General features: G+C 47.5%; 1 protein-coding gene across 3 annotated transcripts in view; it reads right to left on the bottom strand.

The window, feature by feature from the left end:
- Nucleotides 1-279: 279 nt before the first annotated feature.
- The window catches only part of LOC119453215 (UDP-GlcNAc:betaGal beta-1,3-N-acetylglucosaminyltransferase 7), a 78060-nt gene continuing 55873 nt past the window's right edge, over nucleotides 280-22466 (bottom strand). For 2 of the 3 annotated variants that reach the window (XM_037715240.2, XM_049667641.1), the window contains one exon: nucleotides 280-4445. In XM_037715240.2, coding sequence (XP_037571168.1) covers nucleotides 2944-4445 — 1502 coding nt within the window. In that variant the 3' untranslated portion in view covers nucleotides 280-2943. Of the gene's footprint in view, nucleotides 4446-18176; nucleotides 20013-22466 lie in introns of those variants that run through there. The other variant, XM_049667642.1, reaches the window with a different exon arrangement.

Genomic DNA, 22466 nt, shown 5'->3' with positions numbered 1-22466 from the left:
AATGGTGACGTATGTGCTAGCTCTTTCCTTCTTCCTTCGGCGAGAGCATTCGTGTAACGCAAAAAAAAAATGTTTCTAGCCCGCTCTAGTTCAAGGGGGCGCCACAAGATGTCGCTAGCGGCTATGCTTCCGGCTTCCGCGTCACCGATATTTCATAAACAGCAATACTTTCGTGTCTATAAGTTGCATTATCGCCAGTAGCGGACGAGTAATTGAACTAAAAATCGCAGCTAAAGTCACCTTTGGTCCCGTCAACTCACTCGCAGAAACGAAACAAAAGAAACACACCAGTAAGACGTTATGCAATCACCAAACCGTTTATAACATACATCAGGATGCACTGGAAATGACTGTAGTTGCAGTACATGGTTCAGCCACACATACGTAACGTTTCTGAAATCTGTGCGTTCTGAAAAAATGAGTAGCAATATATTCACAGCTGAATGGTGATATCTAAGTAACAACACCAAACGCACAGAAAGAAAGAACCAAAATAAACAAATCCAATAACAGACTCAACAAACCATTTATAACAAGTGTGCATCATGATGGGCAGTGACTGCACAAGCATCGGGCAGTCAAATTCATTTACAAATGCCCAACTTTCCTAAAATTGCGTGACTTCGAACTCACGTATAAAAGGCTCTTCGCAATTGTATTGGGGTCGTTAACTATCACCCGAAACGTACAAACAAAACAAAAGTACCAAATTAACAACACACTCACCAAACCGTTTTAACAACTGTATACACCAGAGGGTGACAGTTACTGACTATCCGCAGTTAAGTTAAAACACATACATGCGCAACGTTTCTTAAAGGTACGTGCTTTAAAATCTAATCTGTAAAATGTTCGCCACATGTGGAGTGTACAGTGGTATGCAAACAAAAAACAATAAGAACAAATCAATAGCAGATTCACGAAACCGTGTATAACAACCGTACAGAAGGATGCGGTACGTGACAGACTAGCTGCGGTTAAGTTCAGTCGCATAAAGTGTGTGACGTTGCTTAAAAGCGCGCACTCACTTTCAAACTAATTTGACTAATTTAGACTAACTACGCAGTTGAATAGTAGTCGTTAAGTACCGGAAGGGCAGGTCACTCTCACCTGCGGACGTTGACTTTACAGCCCTCAAGTATGCATGGTTTCCGAATACCACATTTTTGTGTAGTTGAAAACTTCGACTTAATCTCACCACTTTTAGTAGCGTGGACGTAAATATCACAATATAAAAATGAGCTGTTGCCAAACATAAATTTAAAACAAAACATACGAGAGAAAAAAAAAGAAGAAAACAGCACAGTGTACATGGATTATACCACTGGCCTGCAGTAAACGCCTAAACGCGCACGGTAATATTTTGTGCGGTTGCATTGGCATTTGCGCTCATCACATATGCAGATATGTAAGTATCAATTCGTGCCATATGGACTACGGCCAACCAATTGGCGTATAACCTTATTTGATGCACTAATAGACAAACCGCCATGCAGTGCCGGGTATGGATATTGTATTGTCGCTGCGAATGGATGTAAGGGTCAGATTGAGTCACAAAACTGTTAAGGAAGCCGTTTAACATTTGCTTGGCACCTGTGCTTGACAACAGAAGAATTTTTAACCACTTGCAAGCGAAGATTGCAAGCATAGGCATATACAGAGTAGCACCGGTGTATACAGTGCGCTCCACTCTTAAAGAGAACGCCTTTTTTAGTATTCATTCTTACACGATTTCACGACATCTTAGCTTTGTTCGAGTTGTCTGCTCAGACACTTTTTTCCTTTCCTAATTTGTATCCCCCTCACTCACTGCTGCTTCGGGAGCCCTGTGATGTACTCTTCTTTAATAAATAACAATAACGAAATCACCGGCATTAGTTGATAAAAGACGTCAGTGGATAAAAGATCAGTTGCGACGCCCTCCTGTCTAATATGAGCAGTAATCGGTCCCAACATTCTAATTAGGTGTTGTCTTTATGGTCATTACTGTACGCTCGTGTATGCAAGCAGCAGCAGTGGTGTCGACATCTTGTCTCAGTGTGTTCAAACAAAGTTCACGGAACGTTCTATATCCTATACCACACGCGTACATGTGTAAACGTGTCGTAAACGAAAGAATCTGTGAGGGCATTTCTGTATTTTCTTTTTTCAAATCTTTGGCACGTTATGGTTGATCACAGCGTCGTAAGACGTCTGTACCAGCACTGCGGTTGTCAGCTAACGTCTCTGATGCGCTAAAGCAGTATGCCGAAATTCAATCCTAAAACGTGCGCCTCTAAAGCGATTTAAAACAATGACATACGCCAGAAGCCATGCGACGCGTCGTTAATAGAGTTGCCAAGACTGTTGGAAACGTGTGAGAACAATCTGTAAGCTCGTTGTACGTCTTGTTGGTTTGACCAGTCGTTTGACGGTTGGTACGGTTTAGATAGACGCACATCTGTTCATAACTTAAAGCAGAAGGCACACAATACGATTCCGCCCTCGGTTAGACGCGTTGAAGTAATCGCGTCGAAGTAGTTCCAAACAGGTTCCAACACTCTGAGCTGCAATCTTTCCGACACGCCGCACATCGTACGTGGAGGTATACACTACGTCGTATTGCGCATGCGTCTCCCGTTTTATAAGTCAGCTAGCGCGATTAGCCGATGCCCACTCTTATGAACATTTCTAGAGAACAAACTTGTTTGATAATATGAATTCAAAACCAAAAGGCCGCCGACCATAAAGTATATACCGTTGTCAAGATAAGGACTAAGTAACCATCGGCTTTGGTGCATCTATATAAACAATTAAGTGACACGCTCCGCTTATTTCTCTAGCAAAGAGACGTGGGCATATGGAAAATAACAAATAGTGAATAAGCTATACACTTCAATTTCCTGACCAGTTCGAGCTGTCCTTCCACATTCGCAATGATTCTAGTGCTATCGGCACACCTCGTCAAGGAGTCCTAGTAAGTGCGTTCACTGTGTACGGCGAACTTCTTGCGGTGGTCCGCGAAGGGTCCGTCACAGACACACCTGCGCTTCGCGTAACCACCGTACGCGAAGACGACGTCGGCGACGACGTCGCGGCGGCAGCTGTCCGTTGTTCCTCGAGCGCCGCTATCACGGACTTCCAAGCGTTCGAGCGCTTCTCGGCGTTCGACACCTGCACGACCATGAGCGAGCCGTCGACCACCGACTTCCACTTGGCCGAGTCGAACGAGTAGAGACGGTTGAGCGACTCGTGTTTCACGCCCGCCACGGCCGCCAGCTCACCCGTGACGTAGGCGTCGTCGATGGGTATGTACGGCACGGTGAAAGTAGCGTTGTACAGGGGTCGGAGCGCGGCCGAGTCCATGAACACCGCGCTTCCCGAGCAGTACCTGGGGAACACCTTCTTCGGGTACGTCTTCTCGGACAGGTACCACGGCAGCGCCGTTTGCCTGAGGACCGGCATGCCGTTCCAGACGCAACAGTAGAACTTGGGAGGAGCTGCGGGCGACGGATTCGGTGCGGGCGACGACGACGGCGGACCCGGAGGTCTGCCACCGGCGGCGAGCTTCTTCGTCAGCGACGGAAGGTGCACGACGATGTCGTCGTCCATCTTGAGGACGTACCGCGCCCGCGGACAGTACTCCAGGGTCCACTTGATGCCGTACACGTACTTGTACGTCAGGTTTCGGTACGTGTCCAGGTAGGGCAGCACGACGACGTCGCCGTTCGCTTCGGCCTCGGAGGCCACGCTCCGGGCGACCTTGTCGACGGGCGACATGCCGACGAAGAACACGGCCGTCCAGTTGTACCGGGCGCCGTACGTCGAGTTGCCCACGACCTCCCTCAGGACCCGCCGGTGGTCCGAGTGAGTCGCTGCGGTGTGGACGAAGAAGAGGTAGTCGAGGTCCCACCGGCAGTCCGACGCGACTTTAAAGGCGTTCGGTAAGTCAGTGACGTTCTCCAACGGGAAAGGTACCTTGTCATAGCCACGAAGCAATTCATCAGACGGTGTCCACGTATGCCCGATGCCGTTACTCGCTGCTGTCCCCGCTGCTCTCGTTGCCGCCGGTCTTGTTGACGTCACTGCCACTGCTGTCACCGGTCCCGATGGTTCCGATGACGATTTCACCGGAGCTTTCGTCGCGTCTACTGATGCTGGTTTTGTCCCGGGCCGCCCCTGCTTCGATGCTGTTACAACTTGTTCATTTCCCGCAAGCGTGTTGGCAGAACCGACCGCCTTTGACCAAAGACGCCAACTTTGTTGCGACGCTCGACTGTCCCGATCGTTGGCGTAGGAGCTCTCCGCGACGGCGACGGTTGCGCCCCCTCGCGTCCAGTACGGCAGTGACGGCGGGGCGACCGGATTGTAACCCATGGTCCAGAAGGCGACGTAGACGACCACGCCGAGGCCCAGGATCGGCACCCATCGCTTGGCGGTCGACGTGAAGTTTGTCAGGCAAGAGTCTGCAACAGAGAAACGCGGAGAGAAGAGTGCGTTAATTAGGACGACAACCTGACAGCACTGTGCGAAAGAAACAGCGCACTTGGAAACTGTGTAACTGTTTGACCCGTACTTTACTCCATTTCTGAATGTTCTTGTATTCTACGATGGAGTACGATCATTCCCCTTGCACTCCCCAACCGGAGTGAACGTGCTAAATTTCTATAACTATCAAAATCGAAAGGGAGTACTTGATACTCCTTCACGTGGATGTAACCGGCTATCCAGTACTTGGCTCCAATTTCGAGAGTTCACACACACCAATACCAAGTCTATCGCTGTGCAGACAATCTGTACATTCCCGAACTTGACTACCTTCCCAGACCCTCTACAGACTTTCCCGAGTATGCTTTCATAAATATGAGGATTTCGGCGCGCCGCACCATGTCATTTTGATCAGAACTGATTAGAAGGAAACGTAAAAGTGTTTTCCAAGCACGAAAGAAGCCTGCGAATAGACGCAATTTGCCTCGAACGGCCAGTCGTGCGGCAATCTTGTGTGTATTCGCGGGCTTCTCTCATATGCTTGGAAAAACACTTTTATGTAGCACGTATTGAGCAACAGAAAGCTGTATGGGGAGTGTTTCATGTTCCTCTACAATTTTCTCAGCGGCATTTTTCATCTAGTTATAGTATCTGAGAAGATTAATTATTTAATTAGGCGGAATACAAAAAAAAAATCACCTGAGTATCTCCAAGCGAGGGAAAACAACACTACCTTGGTTCCGTCCAGCTACGTGGCATTTGCATATTTTTTAAGGTTTGGCTCAAGTTACGTGGGGCACAGGTACAAACTCGTTACCTTTGATCGTTTCTAAGAGCCCTCTTCGAAAGCGCCTTCTCGCAGAAGTGACTCTTGCCGCAGCAAAGCGCCGACCTCCGGTACGGCTCATTTCCATGGCTTTCGTTAATTCCGCGCTCCTGAAAAGAAGCACTTTGCCCTATGCTAGAGACTTCTGACATTCGCTGACGCGCGGTTTACGCACATCAAGTGGAAAGGTCGCGCTGTATCATGCCACCTTCAACGTGCGAGACGACTTCCACGAAGTTTTGACAGCCCACGCAGCACTGTTTCCTTTAGCGTTACGAGTAAAGTTTTGACGAAACGTTTAAGAAGACGACATTGTTTTGAGTTGCATCTGGAGGTTTTTATGAGCAATCATACAGCTGACCAAAAAAAAAAAAAAAAAAAAGAAAGCCGCAGTTTCACCCGAAAGGCGCAGCATCGATTGCGATAGTAAATTAGTAGACACCTATAGGAAGTAAGGATAGTAGTTTTATCGCTCGTATAAACTTGGAAATATTTGCTCACTAACTAAATTAACAAGCACGGTGTTATCGCGTTCCGACTTCATACGGAACATCACGGTGACGGGGACGGCAACAGCACAGATGCGCTTGGAGTGTGCATATAATTGCTATCGCAATAAAAAGCTATTCATCGTTTATGGACGGCGGCGACCTAGCACGAAGTCTGCGTTGAATTTCAGATCGTCAAGAACGGTAACGAACAAGGATACTTGGAGAATGGTCATAAAAAGAAATGGAGCTCAGAAACACACTCAAGTGGCTCTTTTGAGTATGTATTAATTCAATTACTGTGAACAGCAGTTTTACCCGAGACATTTTCAAGTGATATATTTACACTTATTTGCCTTCATTTGCGAAGTAACGTTTGAAGTTCGCATTGAAACAAAATACCTGGCACCACTCGATGTTTACAGTTGAAGAAATTATTTAACGCCAATGACGGCCCACCTTGACTTGTGCTTACGTGTCTTGTATTTTATAGTTCTGTATTTTTGTTTAAGATTTGAATTTGTTTATGTAACTGGCGTACTTAATTTGCACTTCTTCCCACTCCTGTGAAAGCCCGAATTATTGCTGCAATATAATAAAATAATAATATATAATAATAATGACAACAACAATAATAAAAAAAGTCGGCAGATCCCACGCCCTGTGGGAATCGATGTTAGGCAAAGCAGTGTGCGGGGAGCCTACCAAGTTAACGAAACGACCATGATAGCCCCAAGACGTAGGCGGCTGTTTCACGACCTACATGACACGCATGTCATGACCTATCATTTATGTTCGTCCTACACTGTCATATTATGCCAATTTTGATACAGGTGGCTGTTTCATGACCTATATGACACACATGTCATGACATTCATAAAAAAATTGTGGGGTTTTACGTGCCAAAACCACGATATGATCATGAGGCACGCCGTAGTGGGGGACTCCGGAAAATTTCGACCACCTGGGGTTCTTGAACGTGCACCTAAATCTAACTACACGGGTGTTTTCGCATTTCGCCCCCATCGAAATGCGGCCGCCGTGGCCGGGATTCGATCCCGCGACCTCGTGCTCAGCAGCCCAACACCATAGCCACTAAGCAACCACGGCGGGTCATGACATTCATGTCATGACCTACTATTTATGTTCTTCATATACACTTGTCATACGATGACAATTTTGGTACATGCCAAGCTAACGAAACGACCACGAGAGCACCAAGACGTATGCGGCTAGATGGATTGATACTCTCAAAGTGGCAAATGTTCGCCAAGAAATGCTTCGCATATAATAATAATAATAATAATAATAATAATAATAATAATAATAATAATAATAATAATAATAATAATAATAATAATAATAATAATAATAATAATAATAATAATAATAATAATAATAATAATATACCTGATGCAACTATTTGCTATAGTCAAGAAAGGATAATTTGCTGTATCCAGTAGACATTGTTGGCTGTATTCCATACGGGGTCTTCGTTTTACAAACAAAAGAAATTCCCGCAGGACCCACCACATTGTGAGTGTCGAGGTCAATGCGATTAGCATTGAAGCAATGTAGCGGCACGTGACATTGCCACCACAGAGACGCGCTATGTAAAAGGCGTGTATGCACTATGCAGCCGGGTTCCCACTTCGTGCAATCCACTAACCCCCGTCTACCGTGCATTGCGTACACTTAAAGAACCCCAGGTCGTCAAAATTAATCCGGAGTCACCCACTACGGCATGTCTCAATCATATATACTGGTTTTGGCACCGTAAGACCCCAGAATTAATTTAATTGGAAAGGTAACTAGTGAAATTATCTTAATTATTCAATCAAGCATGTTACAGCGGCGCTGTTGTATACGCTAGTTTCCAGCGGATCGCTGCGTGCGTAGACCGAGCGCATAGGCCAAAAAACTATCATCATCAGCAATATCTCCACCGTCGATCGTCGTCTTCTTCCACAGCTGGCTGCATTGTCGCTCATCATTCCATCGTAGAATTTCCTTTCTCTTCGGTCGTCATAATGGGGAGGCCAGGCCATATACGCTAAGACCGGCTGCGAGGTCGTTACTCTATATTTGTTACGGACTGCAGACGAGGTCGATGCCGCGGAGTGTACCGACGTGTGTGCCGTGCAGACTCGGGACGGAATCGTTGTCGCAAAAGTCTACGTTCTTCCCGGGACGTCCAAGGGTGACCTGGAGAACTTTATGATTGACGCCTTTTAGCTGGATCACCCCTACCGGCTCCATTCCCATCGTAATTGTGGGTTATTTCAACGTAGACCTGTCTCGGCCAGACGAAAAGTGGTTCTTGACGTTTCTGGTGGAAAGGTTCGGCATTCTGGTCCTGCATAGACTTGACGTTCGTGAAGAACATTTCCAGCGCCGTTACATAACCCATGGCCGTCTACCATAGCGACCACAAAGCTTTACCTTAGGGACAAAATAATAAAGATGGTAGAAATTGACAATTCATGCTGGACTGTGTCTTTATTTAAATCAATATAGTTTATCACCGTATATACAGCTCCGCTGGTCATCCACCTTCACAGAATGGAATGGCACTGATTTTTTTTTTTGTCTCGTATGAATAATGGGCGCCTCATCGAGTAAATTAGCTCAAAGATTAGAATTTTGCTATCTGCCACAGGGAATATTAAAAATTTGGCGCACCTAAAAAAAAAAGAAAACACACCTGGTATACCTGTGTCTTCAAAGATATGTTCGAGGGTGTTCAATACATTTCGCTGCGCTGTTTTTGTTTGCCAAGGGCCGAGAAATCTTACGAGTGAAATAGGACCGTGAGGATCACTAGTCGAACTCGCATATACCGAACCTGGATAAATCAAGTTATTCTCTATATCGAACGCGCCAAACTTAGTGTCCTGTGCTCATGTAAAATAACTCGCTCATAAGCACTTGTACGCTGGATATATCGAACTCTATGCATCGTCTCCCAGTGCTATAAAGCCGCTTGCATGTCGTGAACGTCGTCGCGTTCAGGAGATATATTTTACTGTTTTTGCCAAGTTTTTGTTTTTTCGAACATGAGTGCCAGAATGTTTGGAAACTTATCGGAAGCGAGATCCTATCGAGTCGCCACTCTTAGATACCTTAAAGTGACTTTAAAGTGACGTTAAAATCAAGTTCAGCTGTAGTTTTTTTTTCTTTTTTATTCTAGCACGTGCTTCTACTCTGCCTGCCTGCAGACTGTTGAAGAAATAACTCCGAGAAACCACAAGTGCCATAATCTGTAGCGTGAATCAACTTGGCCTATCACGAATGTCATGTCCTTCTAAATGAACATATGGACTGACAGATGAATAACCAAGAAACCGTAGGTGTTCCCACGACGCCTGAAGCAACTCGATCTTTCGCTCATTTCTCAAGCATGTATTGCCTCTACAAATAACGCGCGTATGTCTGCATAGATCGATCGGCGTGTTTCATTCAAAGTAGATACGGCGGGCCACGCTCGTTTATTCAGCCTTGTCACTTCGTCGAGGCATTAGGAATTTACTTGAGCTTTACCTAAGCGACTCCTATCCGAATACACGTGAATGGAGAAATTGTGTTTTACTCGGTACTCACAGTGCCGAAATTGATGAGGTTAGTTGCATTAAAAAGATGAGGAGCTAATATCTACCTACTACAAGGAGCAGATTTTCGATTTTTGGCCATCAATAATTTCCAGAAATTGTTGAAAATCGCAAATCTTGGGAAAAGTGAAGCATCGGCTTGACCAGCACTGTAACTCACCGATAACAAAAACAAAACTCTATCGCAAGTCGGTAAACTGTGCTTACCGAGACATCTAAAACAAACAATAACGATGCATTTGTACACCGCTCTGAAAGGTGATACTGATATTTAAGTAAGGCTTTTGTAAAACTTTCGCGAACATTGTAACATTTTTGCATACACATATATCGGGCGCAATCTCGCATGCCAGGTTCATCAGCTTCAGATATTTCTAATACATGCACTTTGCAGTCCCTAGTGAGGAGGTGTAAGTACGCACTTAAGTAGCTCAAATTAAAAAAAAAACGTAGTCAGGCCACGCGGTTTGACAACCAATGAAAGTCCTCTCTCCTATTCAGGATTGATCGTTCTTTACACTTCACTGCAGGACATAGCTATGCATTGATCACCCCTTTGATACGTTCGTACATCGGCTGAACCTGGAGGTGGCCTTTACACGCCTTACTATCAACATAGAGTCAAGAAGAGATCCGTCCGCTGCTTGAAACCACTGTAACACTCCGGATGCGTCTGTGGCATGTATGCTCATGGGATTCCCGAGCCATAGGGGTGACAGCGACAGAGCCGGCGCCGCGGCTTGAACCAGCTGGACAAGGCCTCCTTTATAGAACAATACTTTCTAGCGTACTATATATAGTTGGCCCATACTTGAAATATAAACGTGCTGCGCAAGATGCGCAAGAAAAGAAAGAAGAGGACAACTAGAAGAGGAAGAGGATACGTGGAGTGATATTTGAGTGTTCAATCATACAGCATTACTGTTGTAAAACTGTACTGTTTAGGAAAATTATTAATCTGTCTGTTTTGATGACTAAATTGCGCAACAGTTGTCGTTTCTAGAAACAGTATGTAAATGTTCAGGTGCCCAATTCTTGGCCAAACCCCCAGGGTGTGTACGAGCCGTGTTTTAAGGACATCATCAACGTTCTTGGTCAATGGCTGTGTCCGAACAAACAAGGACACGCCCGCCGTGGTATCTCAGTGGCTATGACCTTAATTGCGCAAGGACGCTGGTTCGATTCCGACTGCATTCGAACAAGGGTGGAAAGGAAAAATACATAAATGAAAAAAGCTCGTGCAATGTGAATTGGGCACACGGTAAAGAATGCCAGGTGGCCAAAATAATCCAAAGCCTTCCGCACTATGGCGTACTTCGTAATCAGTTTGTGGTCTTGACCTGTAAAACCGCAGAATAATTTTTTTACGATAAGTAGGCGTTATCAGAACACTTCGTCAGGGATATAGCGACCTCCTCAAGCAGTCTCTTTGAAGGACGATCGATGGTGAATGTGCATTCGCAGTCTGAGTTTGCGCTCGTTCACGTGAACTTGCACCAATATTTCCACATTTTTGGTGGAATGTATGCCGTCAATTTCTTAGATGTAGTATTTGTCGTGCGCTGAAACACACAATTAAGGCATCCACTCGGTACCTCGCCTGTCGTTTTTTTTCTTTTTTACTGACGTCGCTCAGGCGCCGATACTTCACTTTCATCAACGATTGCATGGCACCGTCGCAAGGCACACTGTTAACTAATCTTCACCATACTAAACAGTTTAAAATTACTTCAGCGCATGCATCTCGTGCCGTTATGGACTTGTTAACTTGATGCTTACTTAATTTTATGAATTTGTCGAATGTTGCAGAGACACTGAATGCCTGAGTAAAAAAAATATATCTTTCGTGGTCGGTAGATTTTAACTTTGCCTTATTAAAGTAACAAACCTAGTCAAATTTCGTTCGTACGATGCCGAGTACTAAGGCGAATTTTTCGCTGGCTTGTTTTCAGATAGTAGGTGCCGGGGTTTTTTAACGGTCGGTGTCAGGCAAAAGGTTAGAGCGAATGCGAAACATCTGGGCGTGTCGACTATATTGCCACGTGTCTTCAAAGGGGGCTGACGACGTTCATTGAGAGCAGCTCGCTCCTGGAGAAAACGGTGGCGAGAGCAAACTATCGAGCGGGGGTGGCTAGCTCGCACACTTCATTCTTCTTGTGGCTCTGCTCTTGCGCTGTCCCCACTACTACAGGTGACATTTCCCACCTTCCTCGGAAAGAGCATCGGCTCGGTGCTCAAGAAGTGGCGTGAGAAAGGAAAAAAAATCAATAAAACAAAAACAAAGGAAAGAAAACATGCTCAATGCAGATGCTCGCGCACAGAACACAGTGAGAGCTATGGCAGCGGTGAACCGTGACGTGCATAGCCTCTAGAAACAGAGACCTAACCGCATTAGGTGCAAATGGGAGCGTATAAAAAATCACGAACGCACAACGTAGGGCTTCATGCGTACGACGTGAACTATATGTCACGGCTAGTACGTTGTTGTCTACGCCGTGTTTGCGCCGCTCTGCCCGGAACGACTGCATTGTTCGCCTACGTCACTAACGCAGCGCAGCACTTTGTATGGACCAAAATACCGGCTGAGCAATTTTTCACAAAGGACACGGCGGTGAACAGGTGTCCACACCCACACTTGGTCTCCGGGACTGTAGCGCACTTGCCGGTGACGGATGTTATAACGCCGTGCATCTGCGTGTTGCTGCTCACCGATGTGTAGCCGCGCCAGCTGGCGAGCCTCCTCAGCGATCACTCCAGCACGGAAACCCCTCCTCCAAGGCATACTTACTGAAGACCTCCCTCGCTGTATAGCCACTGTGGTGTCTATCCTCCGAACACATCACATATCCTACGGCAATGCCATCCAAAACTGCCACCCTTACCCAAACCTTCACCCCTCCCACCTAGCCTTTCCTCCGAGTGGCTGACCGCCGCAACCACCCTTCACCACCAACGATTCCTTGCGGACTTCATCGGCCTAGCGCTGAAGCACGCCGCAAGCGACGCCCTGGATTGAGGGCATCGAAGCATTTTTTTATCGCAGAATAAAGTGATTTCTCTCTCTCTCCTCAGCGCGCTGAGCAAATTTTTCGGCGTCAGTAGTTAGGTGCTCGGTGTCTTGGCACGGAAGCATAGTGTCCGGCATTGTCTGTACTTCGCGACCGTAGACGAGGCGAAATGGTGTGAAGCGCGTTGTTTCTTGTACAGCGGTATTATACGCGAAAGTCACATAAGGCAGGACACGATCCCATGTTTTGTGCTGGACGTCGATGTACATAAAGATAATGTATGTGATGGTCTTGTTTAATCGCTCCGTAAGTCCGTTGGACTGCGGATGGTAAGGAGTCGTCTTTCGATGCCTGGTGTTGCTTAGTTGAAAAATGTCGTCCATGAGCTGTGCCCGTGAACGCCGTTCCTCTGTCTGTGATTACAGTGGATGGGGCACCATGACGCAATACAATGTGGCACATGAAGAACTGTGCTACCTCAGAAGCCGTGGCTTGTGGGAGCGCCGCTGTCTCGGCATAGCGAGTTAAATAGTCAGTGGCGACAACCACCCACTTGTTGCCGTCGGTTGACAGAGGAAAAGGCCCAAGAATGTCCAAGCCGACTTGGTAGAATGGTTTATGGGGTGACTCGATGGGTTGCAATAACCCGGCGGGCGTCAGGGGTGGTGACTTTAGCCGCTGACATTCACGGCAGCCTTTAACATACTGTTTGACGCTTGCCGAAAGCCCGGGCCAGTAATACATCTCGCGCACTCTAGCAAGCGTTCGTGAGGAGCCGAGGTGGCCAGATGTGGGCTCGTGATGGCAAGCGAAAGAATATCGCCCCGCAAGACTTACGCTTGCCGAAAGCCCGGGCCAGTAATACATCTCGCGCACTCTAGCAAGCGTTCGTGAGGAGCCGAGGTGGCCAGATGTGGGCTCGTGATGGCAAGCGAAAAGAATATCGCCCCGCAAGACTTTAGGAACTACCAGGAGGTAGGCTCGGTCATTCGAACGGGCGTTCTTCTTGTACAGCACGTTGTCTCGTAGACAGAAGGCCGTCAATACGCGACATAGATGGCGTGGTATGGTTGTTTGACGGCCCTGTAAGTGGTCGATGAGAGGTCGAATTTCAGCGTCGTCTCGCTACCACCTGACCAAGTCCGAAGTAGTAAGGGCGCCCAGGAAGTCGTCATCGTCCTCTGACTGTCGACGGACAGGTTCGGCTGGTGCATGCGACAACGTGTCGGCGTCTTCGTGCTTGCGGCCAGACTTATAAACTATAGTGACGCCAAATGCCTGTAGCCGCAAGCTCCACCGTGCCAGTCGTCCTGAAGGATCACGTATGTTCGCCAACCAACATAGAGCATGGTGGTCTGTCCCCACATTGAAGGGACGGCCGTAGAGATAAGGGCGAAACTACGTGATCGCCCAGACTACTGCGAGACACTTTTTCTGTAGTAGAGTAGTTGGCCTCGGCACGGGACAGCGAGCGGCTAGCATAAGCTATTACTCTTTCAATGCCGTCTTGACGTTGGACGAGTACTGCGCCAAGGCCGACGTTACTGGCGTCAGTATGCAGCTCGGTGTCAGCCTCTTCGTCGAGATGTGCCAGGACGGGTGCTGACTGCATGCGTTGTCGTGGTTCAGCGAAGGCCGCCTGTTGCTCATTTGTCCAAGCAAATGGCGTGTCATCCCTTGTAAGGCGAGTCAGGGGTTCCGCTATCTTTGAGAAGTTCTCATTGAAGCGGCGATAATACGCACACAAGCCCAGGAAGCACCATACGGTCTTCTTGTCGGCAGGAGAAGGAAAAGCTGCTACAGCGGCAAGCTTGTCGGGATCGGGTCGGACTCCTCTGGCGCTCACGACGTGTCCGAGAAACTTGAGCTCTTCATAACCAAAGTAGCACTTTTCTGGTTTAAACGTGAGATCAGCCGATCGAAGCGCTTCTAGCACATACCACAGGCGATGAAAAGGTTGCTCAAATGTTTCAAAAAAGACAACTACGTCGTCAAGATACACAAGGCAAGTCTGCCACTTCAATCCAGCGAGGACAGTATCCATCATTCGCTGGAACGTTGCTGGGGCTGAACACAAAAGGGAGCACTCGAAATTCGTAGAGGCCGTCGGGAGTCAGAAAGGCAGTTTTCTCGCGGTCTCGTTCGTCTATCTCGATCTGCCAGTATCCACTTTTCAAATCGAGTGACGAAAAGTACTGGGCACGCCGCAGTCTATCTAATGAGTCGTCGATACGTAGCAGTGGGTACACGTCCTCTTTATTTACGTTGTTGAGCTTCCACTGGTCGACGCACAAGCCTAGCGTTCCGTCTTTCTTCTCGACAAGAACGACCATGAGCTGTTGGAAGGTTCGATACGTCCATGCTATTTCGACGTCCATGTCGCGCGATATTGTCACATGACGTCATCACTTGGTCATGCGACCTTGCAACGTAAGGTTCTTACTTGGTCACATGACTATGTCACATGACGTGATCGCTTGGTGAGGTGCTCAAATTGGGCAAAGTCAATTTTATTGGGGGTGGCTCTAGTCAATTTTGAGGGTAGGTCAAGCCAATTTTGGGAGTGGGCCAGGTCGGTTTTGAAAGTAGATCACCTCGATTTTCGAATCGGACAATGTCAATATTTTGAGCGTGGTCCAGGTCGGTTTTCGTTGACAGTGAAACATGACATCACTTGGTCACGTAGGTTTTGGTAGCATCGTATGTTAACGCCGGACGCCGGATTTTCCGCTTCATGGGGCATATAATGCTTTCGCATTAAAATACAAAGCAGCGACCATAAATAAGTGAAGCTGACTTACGAGTCTTTATTTTGTGATTTTGATGAGAATCGGAAAAAGAATAAATAAAAAAACAAGCCACGCTGTCCTACTTGACGCTCAGTTGGAATCCAAAAAGCGGAGTTGTCGTCGGGGTCGCTGTCATTCGCCTGTCGCGAAAAGAGGTTAAAAATACGATTGGTCGTGACAGTATAGCGAAGTTGTCTACGCTTCGAGGTTGCATTCATGGCTGGCAAAACGTTTTTACTTAAGTGTACGCGTTTTAGTCGAGCGCAGAGCTGGACATCACGTACGCAGATCAGGGCACACTGTTGTCATATGCAGTGAAGGCAAGAACGTGGCGTCAGGCTTTTTCTCAGAAGGAAAGATTTACAGAGAACGGCGAAGTTTTCCTAATGTTGCTTGGCAAATAATTATTGTTCGAAATGTTGAACGATGCACAAGAAGAGTAGGGTCGTCTGAACTTTTTGCCTATACTCTGCCCGCTTGTGTGTTAACATGCAACTTGTCGGTGTACTGGCAAAAAAAAAAAAAAAAAAAATGGCAGTGCCGCCCGAAGGGGGAGGCATTGCGATAGCAAGAGCCGCGCCCGTAAAATTGCACCACTTTCAGATGTGAGCACTGATATTGTCTTGCACTTTTAATATTTAATAGTTTCAGAAGATTTAGGATAAAAAGCATGCACTGTGAACGTTATGTTTCGTTACATTTGTTTGTGGACTGCCGTTCGCAAATTTCTGAGCAATAATTTAGTCAAGAACGTAAGAGCTGGTATGAGCAACTTTGGCGATAGAACAGTGCAGCAATATAACCCGCATACACAGCATGGATAGGCATACAGCATACATATATATAAATATATGCGGAGCCTCACGGCAACGCCGACGGCGACGGCGAAAACTCGCTTGGAGGGTCTATATACAATAAAAGAGCAGACGTATCGCCTGTTCTTTCTCTTTAGTGTTACATCTTTCTGTTCGTCTGTTCAAAGCGGTGAAGAGACGACACTTCTGTTCCTCTTCGTTGTTGGACGCTTTGAACCACAATCTTTAACACGTGACTTTAGACAATGATACGCACGTCTATAGTTATTGTATACACCTTTAGGGAAAATTGACGCCAGTAGACGCTCCCGAACTATTTATTTCTTTGCTTGCACTAAATGTGACGTCAACGCGTACTTTTATGACGTCGTAATCTCTACTCGAAATAGGCTACGGAATCTGACGGGGATCGCAACATCGATGTGAACAGGCGAACCACGTCGCATCCATTCCTGCGAATTTCGTTGCACTTAACACAAAAGAAGGAAAATGCAAAATGATTGAAAAAGGTGATTAAAGCACATACTTACAGTTGAAGTTCTCAATTTTGTCACCGGGTCTTCCAAATTTGAGGATATTTTGATCATTAAACGCGCAGCATACACTTCTGTGGTTCCGTAAGGACTGATGTATTCCTTTAATAGGCCAAGCGGGCTGCAGGCAGCGGTCGGTGAGGGTGATAAGCCTAAACATTAAAGCTTTCGAAATTAAATGAACATGGTGTAATTATGCAACTAAACAAAATGACAAAATATTTTGTGGTTTCCTTCGTATAGAGTCGTCAACGTCATGCTTTTAGCCGTGTCCTCGTATAACGTACCTGAATATCTTTAAACCTTCGCCTAAGTAAGCTGGATAACGTAAGCCGATAACGAGATGCAATCATTTTCTTATCCCTGCTTTTTTTATTTCCAATCTGAATTGCTTTGCCTTTCGAGCAGTGATAGTATAAATAAGTCAGGCTCCCTTCAATGCTATGCCTCTCAGCCTTTATTTGTATTTTTTAGGGAGGTGATTGCAAAAATTAAAAAATAGAAGAAGAAGTATTAATGCGTTCGGAAATAAAGGCATCCAGTCAGACTGTTCATTAAAGGTCTCGAATAATAATGCTTTCTTTTTGACAGCCTAACTGTAGCGTATGAAGTCACCTTACGCCTTCGCACTGTTTAGTCGCGAACTGGAAAAGGTGATTTGTTAGTATCAAATTATGTTTATTGTCAGATGCTTATTGGAAAGTTCTCCGCGTTAAAGTGACACTAAGGAGGAACATTATGTCTATGGTGATTATATCTGGTGTTTAGTAGCGAAAGGGCCAAAAATGGCCAAATACTGGGATATTTTGTTAGCTGCCTTATAGTTTAAGTTGCAACTTCTGACGCAGCAAAGCGGTCACTCTCACCGTGAAGGAAGCTTTGGCCAGACACAGAAGATTCAAAACCGAATGACGGGTGGCCATGCCCCCAAGATGTCCCCGCGCCAAGCCTGTCGTGACGTCACTGATTTTGACATCGTCAACAGGGATCTGGTCAAAGTGGTTATCGCTAAAGAGTGGTTAAGGTGCATTATAAACAAACCGAACACTGAACCTAGCTAATTTTGAGAACGTTTCCGGCGCCAAACGGCTGAAGCTACAGAAACGACCTTTAAATTCGTGACGACATATTGACGTAGCCGCCGCAAAGGTCTCGGCGCGAATTTTTATGAAGAGACGTTCAGCCGACGTTTTCTGAATAGTGAACTTTTAGCGCCAAGTAAGTAAACGTACATGTTCTTAAAAGAACGGTTTTACCAGTCGAAACTGTTTCGGCGCTTCTCGTTCGTGTTTCATTAAAAATGCTCACACAACTATCGCTCTTAGCATTCTATACGTCACCCGCCATGTTTGCTTAGTGGCTATGGTGTTGGGTTGCTATAAATATGCCCGAGGTCGCGGGATCGAATCCCGGCCACGGCGGCCGCATTTCGATGGGGGCAAAAGCATCTGTGACTTAGATTTAGGTGCACGTTAAAGAACCCCAGGTGGTCGAAATTTTCCGGAGTCCGACACTACGGCGTGCCTCATAATCAGATCGTGGCTTTTGCACGTAAGACCCCATAATTTTAGCATTCCATGCGTGTCACCGAAGTGTACCATTACAGATTGAAAATACCATTAGAAATTTTTGTGACGTTTTATTTATTGTTGCTTCTGAGGAGCACGTCTGTATTTCCGGGACACCACCACAAGACTTCGAGCACATTGCGCCAACTTCAAACAGAAGTGGCACTGACGTCATCACAGCATAGTAAGGACCGGCACAAGCTGCACACAGCGCCTGAGTTCTTCGAAACTTCGGTGCTGCGGAACCAACTGGCCTAACTAAACACCGAGTCAGTCATTTCAGAGACTATCGTATCTCCCGACACTTGAGATCGAATCGACAAGCGAAGCCGTGGTCAGGTTGTCGAGTCTTGAGGTTGCGGTTCAGAACTGTCACCTTCGGCGCGTTAAGGACACACTGTTCTTACCCTAACATAGTGAGCGCTTCATCTTCACCCTTGACCACGCGCGATAAACGCGGCACTGTCAGCATCGTCTCGTCTCGTCGATTCTCCGCCGCTTCGAGAAACTACGTTGCCCCCACTGTTCCGTACACTGCCTTCAACAGCGTCTCCTCTGTCCCGGACATGTACCTCACCATCACCAGTCCTAGCCGCTTTCTGGACAACAGCTTCCGCGCTTGCCGAAGCCGCGTCTGTAGTTACAACGTACGTGTCTTCGTACGACAATGGCGGTGGCGCGCTCGTTTCGTACGAAGTCACATTAGTTGCGGAAGGCGCACCTCCTTCTTCGTCACTGGCCGTTACCGACTCGTCCGACCGATTGCGACTAGTGGCGTCCTCTTGAAAGGACGTCTCGTAGTCCAGGAAAGCCAGAGTGGGTTCTTTCAGCTCCCTCATGATGATGTCCCAGCTCCTGCGCCGGTTCTTTGCCCGGTACACTTGGGCGAACAGGTACTTTCCCGTGGCGACCTCACGCCACCTGTCGTCGAAGAGCGAGTAGTACCGGTTCAGCCTCACGTGACCCACGCGGGCCTTCTTGGCGGCCTCGCCCGTCACGTAGACGTCGTCGACGGGCATGAACGGCACCTCGAACGACGCGTTGTAGACGGCCTCCATCACCTTGCTCGCGAAGAGCACGGCACTTCCGGAACAGTAGCGGGAGAAGACGCTCTTGCGGTACATCTTCTTGGAGATGTACCAGGGGGAGTCCGTGTTCCTCTCGACCATCATGTTCGTCCAGACGTAGCAGTGGAAGGCCGCCGGCTCCGTCCGCTTGCGCCGCTTCAGGTAGGCGACCAGCTTGGTCAGGTTGATGACCATGTCGTCGTCCATCTTGACGACGTACCTGGCCGACGGGCAGTTGTCCATGGTCCACTTGATGCCGTACACGTACTTGTACGTCAGGTTCCTGTAGGCGTCCACGTACGGCAACATCACGAGGTCGCCGTGCTGTTCGGCCTCGTCGAGCACCTTCTGCTGAACGCCCAGGTTGCGAGACAGGCCGACGAAGAATACGGTGGTCCACGAGTGCTTGGTCGCCATGGCGACGTCCCCTATGGTCTCGCGGAGCAGGCGACGCTTGGCCCAGTTGTTGGGAGCGCTGTGCACGAAGAAGATGTGGCTCAGGGGACCACCGGTTCGGCACCGGTGTACCACGGAGTAGGCTACCGGAAGGAAGGAGACGTGCTCCACGGGAAAGGGTAGCCGGCCGTAGCCCTTCAGCAGTGCCTCGACGGGTCCTCCAGAACAGCAGCTCCAGGGGAACGTCACTCGGCCGTGTCGTCGTTTCTTGTCGACTATCTAACGCGTGGTCGGTTGCGGAGAGGCGACGGACTTGGGATGGGGAGATGCGCTTCCAGCAGTCCCTCTGCGCGTACCAGTAGGAGACGTTGAACAGCGTGAACGCTGCCAGCATCGCCAGCAGGGTCCACTGCCGCGTCGCTACTGGTGGGCTCGGCGAGCAGGCACCTGCGAGTGGTCTATACGTCAGGGGTGTGGTCTGCTAGCTTTACCCTTCGCGAGCGTGCAGTGAGACTTCGTGCGGTCAAGCGAGGTCCGTGCGTGCAGAAATGGAACCGTGTTGCATGCTCCGTGACGTGCATGTCTCGATGTCGTGATCGAGTCGTTGCCACGACTCAAGAGAGCGAGCGTTGGAAGTGCAGCGGAGGCGGGTGTATATAATACCATACCGCCTGGCTTGCGCGGTTTGCATACCTTGATTAGTGTGGCCGGCAGACAGAAACATTCATGCTCGAAATTCTCGCTCGGTGTGCAACCCGAAAACGTGTCACTGTGTGCATTGCATGCTCAACGACAATGTACTACCGACCGAAGAAGTTTACGGACCACGGGATCTCAGAAAACGCCAAATATCCGAGCAGCCTTTAAAAGTAACCAGTAAAACCGTACATCACAATGTTGTTCGCATATACCAGTAGAGGCTGGAAATGGGACTACCAGGCTGCATTTTGAGGCTGCGGAGATATTCAGCTTTTTGTCAGATCCCTTGGTCCGTAAACTTTTTTGGTCGATAGTACGTAAGCGATGACAATGAGTTATCAAACACGAAAGCAAATGCTATCGGCAGAGTTTGTAGACCAATAGACTGGATTCCACGGACTGTTCCCGAAGCTGATAGGGTTCGAGATGGGCACTTGAGTGGACTATATGGCCTCATTGGATACGATAAATTGTCAGGCCGCACCCACCGACAAATTTGGTATCCATCAGTACGCGCTAACGCCTTCATTGGTCCGCTTGTGTCGCACATGTAATCAAAATGGTAACATGCCAAGTCATTTAATAACTGGAGAGGCTATAAACTCTCCAGTTATTATTGAGCCTAGATCTCCTTTTATCGACAGCTACCATCGTTTAACTTGCCGGGAACATTGTGCACACGAAGTGTCTCTAATAACGGCATTGGGAGTAAATGCTTTTGTTATTTGAGCAGCTCGAAGACAGTTATTTCACCAGTTGACGCTATTGCGGCTCGTACTCAACCTTGCCGGGAGTCTGCATGAGTTCAACTACATCAACACCCAGTAATTAAAAAAAACGAGATCACGTAATGCCGACGTAACATTGAAATTCTCGTGCATAACGCAGTATAGTGAAGTGTGCCCCGAAGTACATGCGAGAACGTACACACCAACACCACCTCCCACGTTAGAATGAGAAACGAAAACAATTACAACCTCTAACAAGTGCGCCGACCAATTTCATCTCCTCGCCAAGTTTCCTGGGCAACGTCTTCGTGAAGGCGGCATTTGCAAAACGAAAGTGTATCGGTCTAACCTCTAGTTTTAAGAACTTTTTTTCGTACGTTAGTGCTTACATCTGCCCTAACAATAGACATATTTAACGAAACCGAGACGTGCGTACTAGCTTGGACGCGTACTGGAATAACGGAATACCGGACACGGGCAGCATGGGCTTTGGAGCAGCATTGTTTGTAGCGACATCTTGCGTCATTGTGTTGAACCAAAGTGCGGTGAACTTTTATCGCCATAGCCGAATATTCCACTTACTTGCTGGTGCAAGCGCGTCAGCAACGTCATAATCACCGCGTAGATGGCATTCTCGTGCCCCTCCAGAATAGAAAAGCCTTACAACGCATTAAGTTTCCGGTGTGATAACGGATGATCAGATTTCCACAAGATGACGCCACCATCACTTCCAAGCTCGGACACGTCTTCCGATGCTCCACTATACGTCTACTCCAGCACGTTACGTCACGGCCACGCTAAAAGCTCTCTACAACAAACGGTACCCAAGAACGTGATGTGCTTCCTCGCGTGCCCGCAATTTGTGTGCCTGTGTGCTGGCAACCGTGAGAACGGGAAGTGCATGCAGCTGGTGGCGCCGCCACTCGGAGCACTCAGTCGTCGTCAAAAGGAAGGAGTCTTTACGCCTTGATCATAGCCTGCCTTTATGCCACTCATACTTATATTTTTAAAACCACCGAATTTACTGCACTGCAGCCTTCACAATTTCCAGCAAAAGCGAGGCGTAATAGGTGACATGACGAAGTATCCTACCTCCTTCCCGACCGATGTACGCAACTTCCTGCCTCGTTGAATGCCCGAGTCCGTCTCATCTTTTTTTTTTTTTTTTTTTTTTTTTGCTTCAAACGTCATCAGCTGCAGTAAATTGTTTCAAGCGCCCGCGACAGTTGTAAGTAACTAATTTTTCACGGATGTATAAACAAAGAAATCAAGAATGAAAGCAAACTGCTGAGAGCAAACTTCAGCTCGGTTCGCGCATGCTTTCGAGCGAAAAAAAAAAAAATATCGTTCTCTCAGCACACTTAACGTGTCAATCCGTCGCTTTCTTAAACAGAGCCCGGTTAAAGGAAAGAAAGCAACGAAGCTGTACTCAAGTGCAGATATTTATTTCTACCGTGTTATATATATACACACA

The sequence above is a fragment of the Dermacentor silvarum genome, chromosome 5 (genome assembly GCF_013339745.2).
Source record: "Dermacentor silvarum isolate Dsil-2018 chromosome 5, BIME_Dsil_1.4, whole genome shotgun sequence".
Taxonomy (NCBI): domain Eukaryota; kingdom Metazoa; phylum Arthropoda; class Arachnida; order Ixodida; family Ixodidae; genus Dermacentor; species Dermacentor silvarum.
Note: the sequence above shows the minus strand (reverse complement) of the source record. Positions and strands in the feature narration are given on the sequence as shown.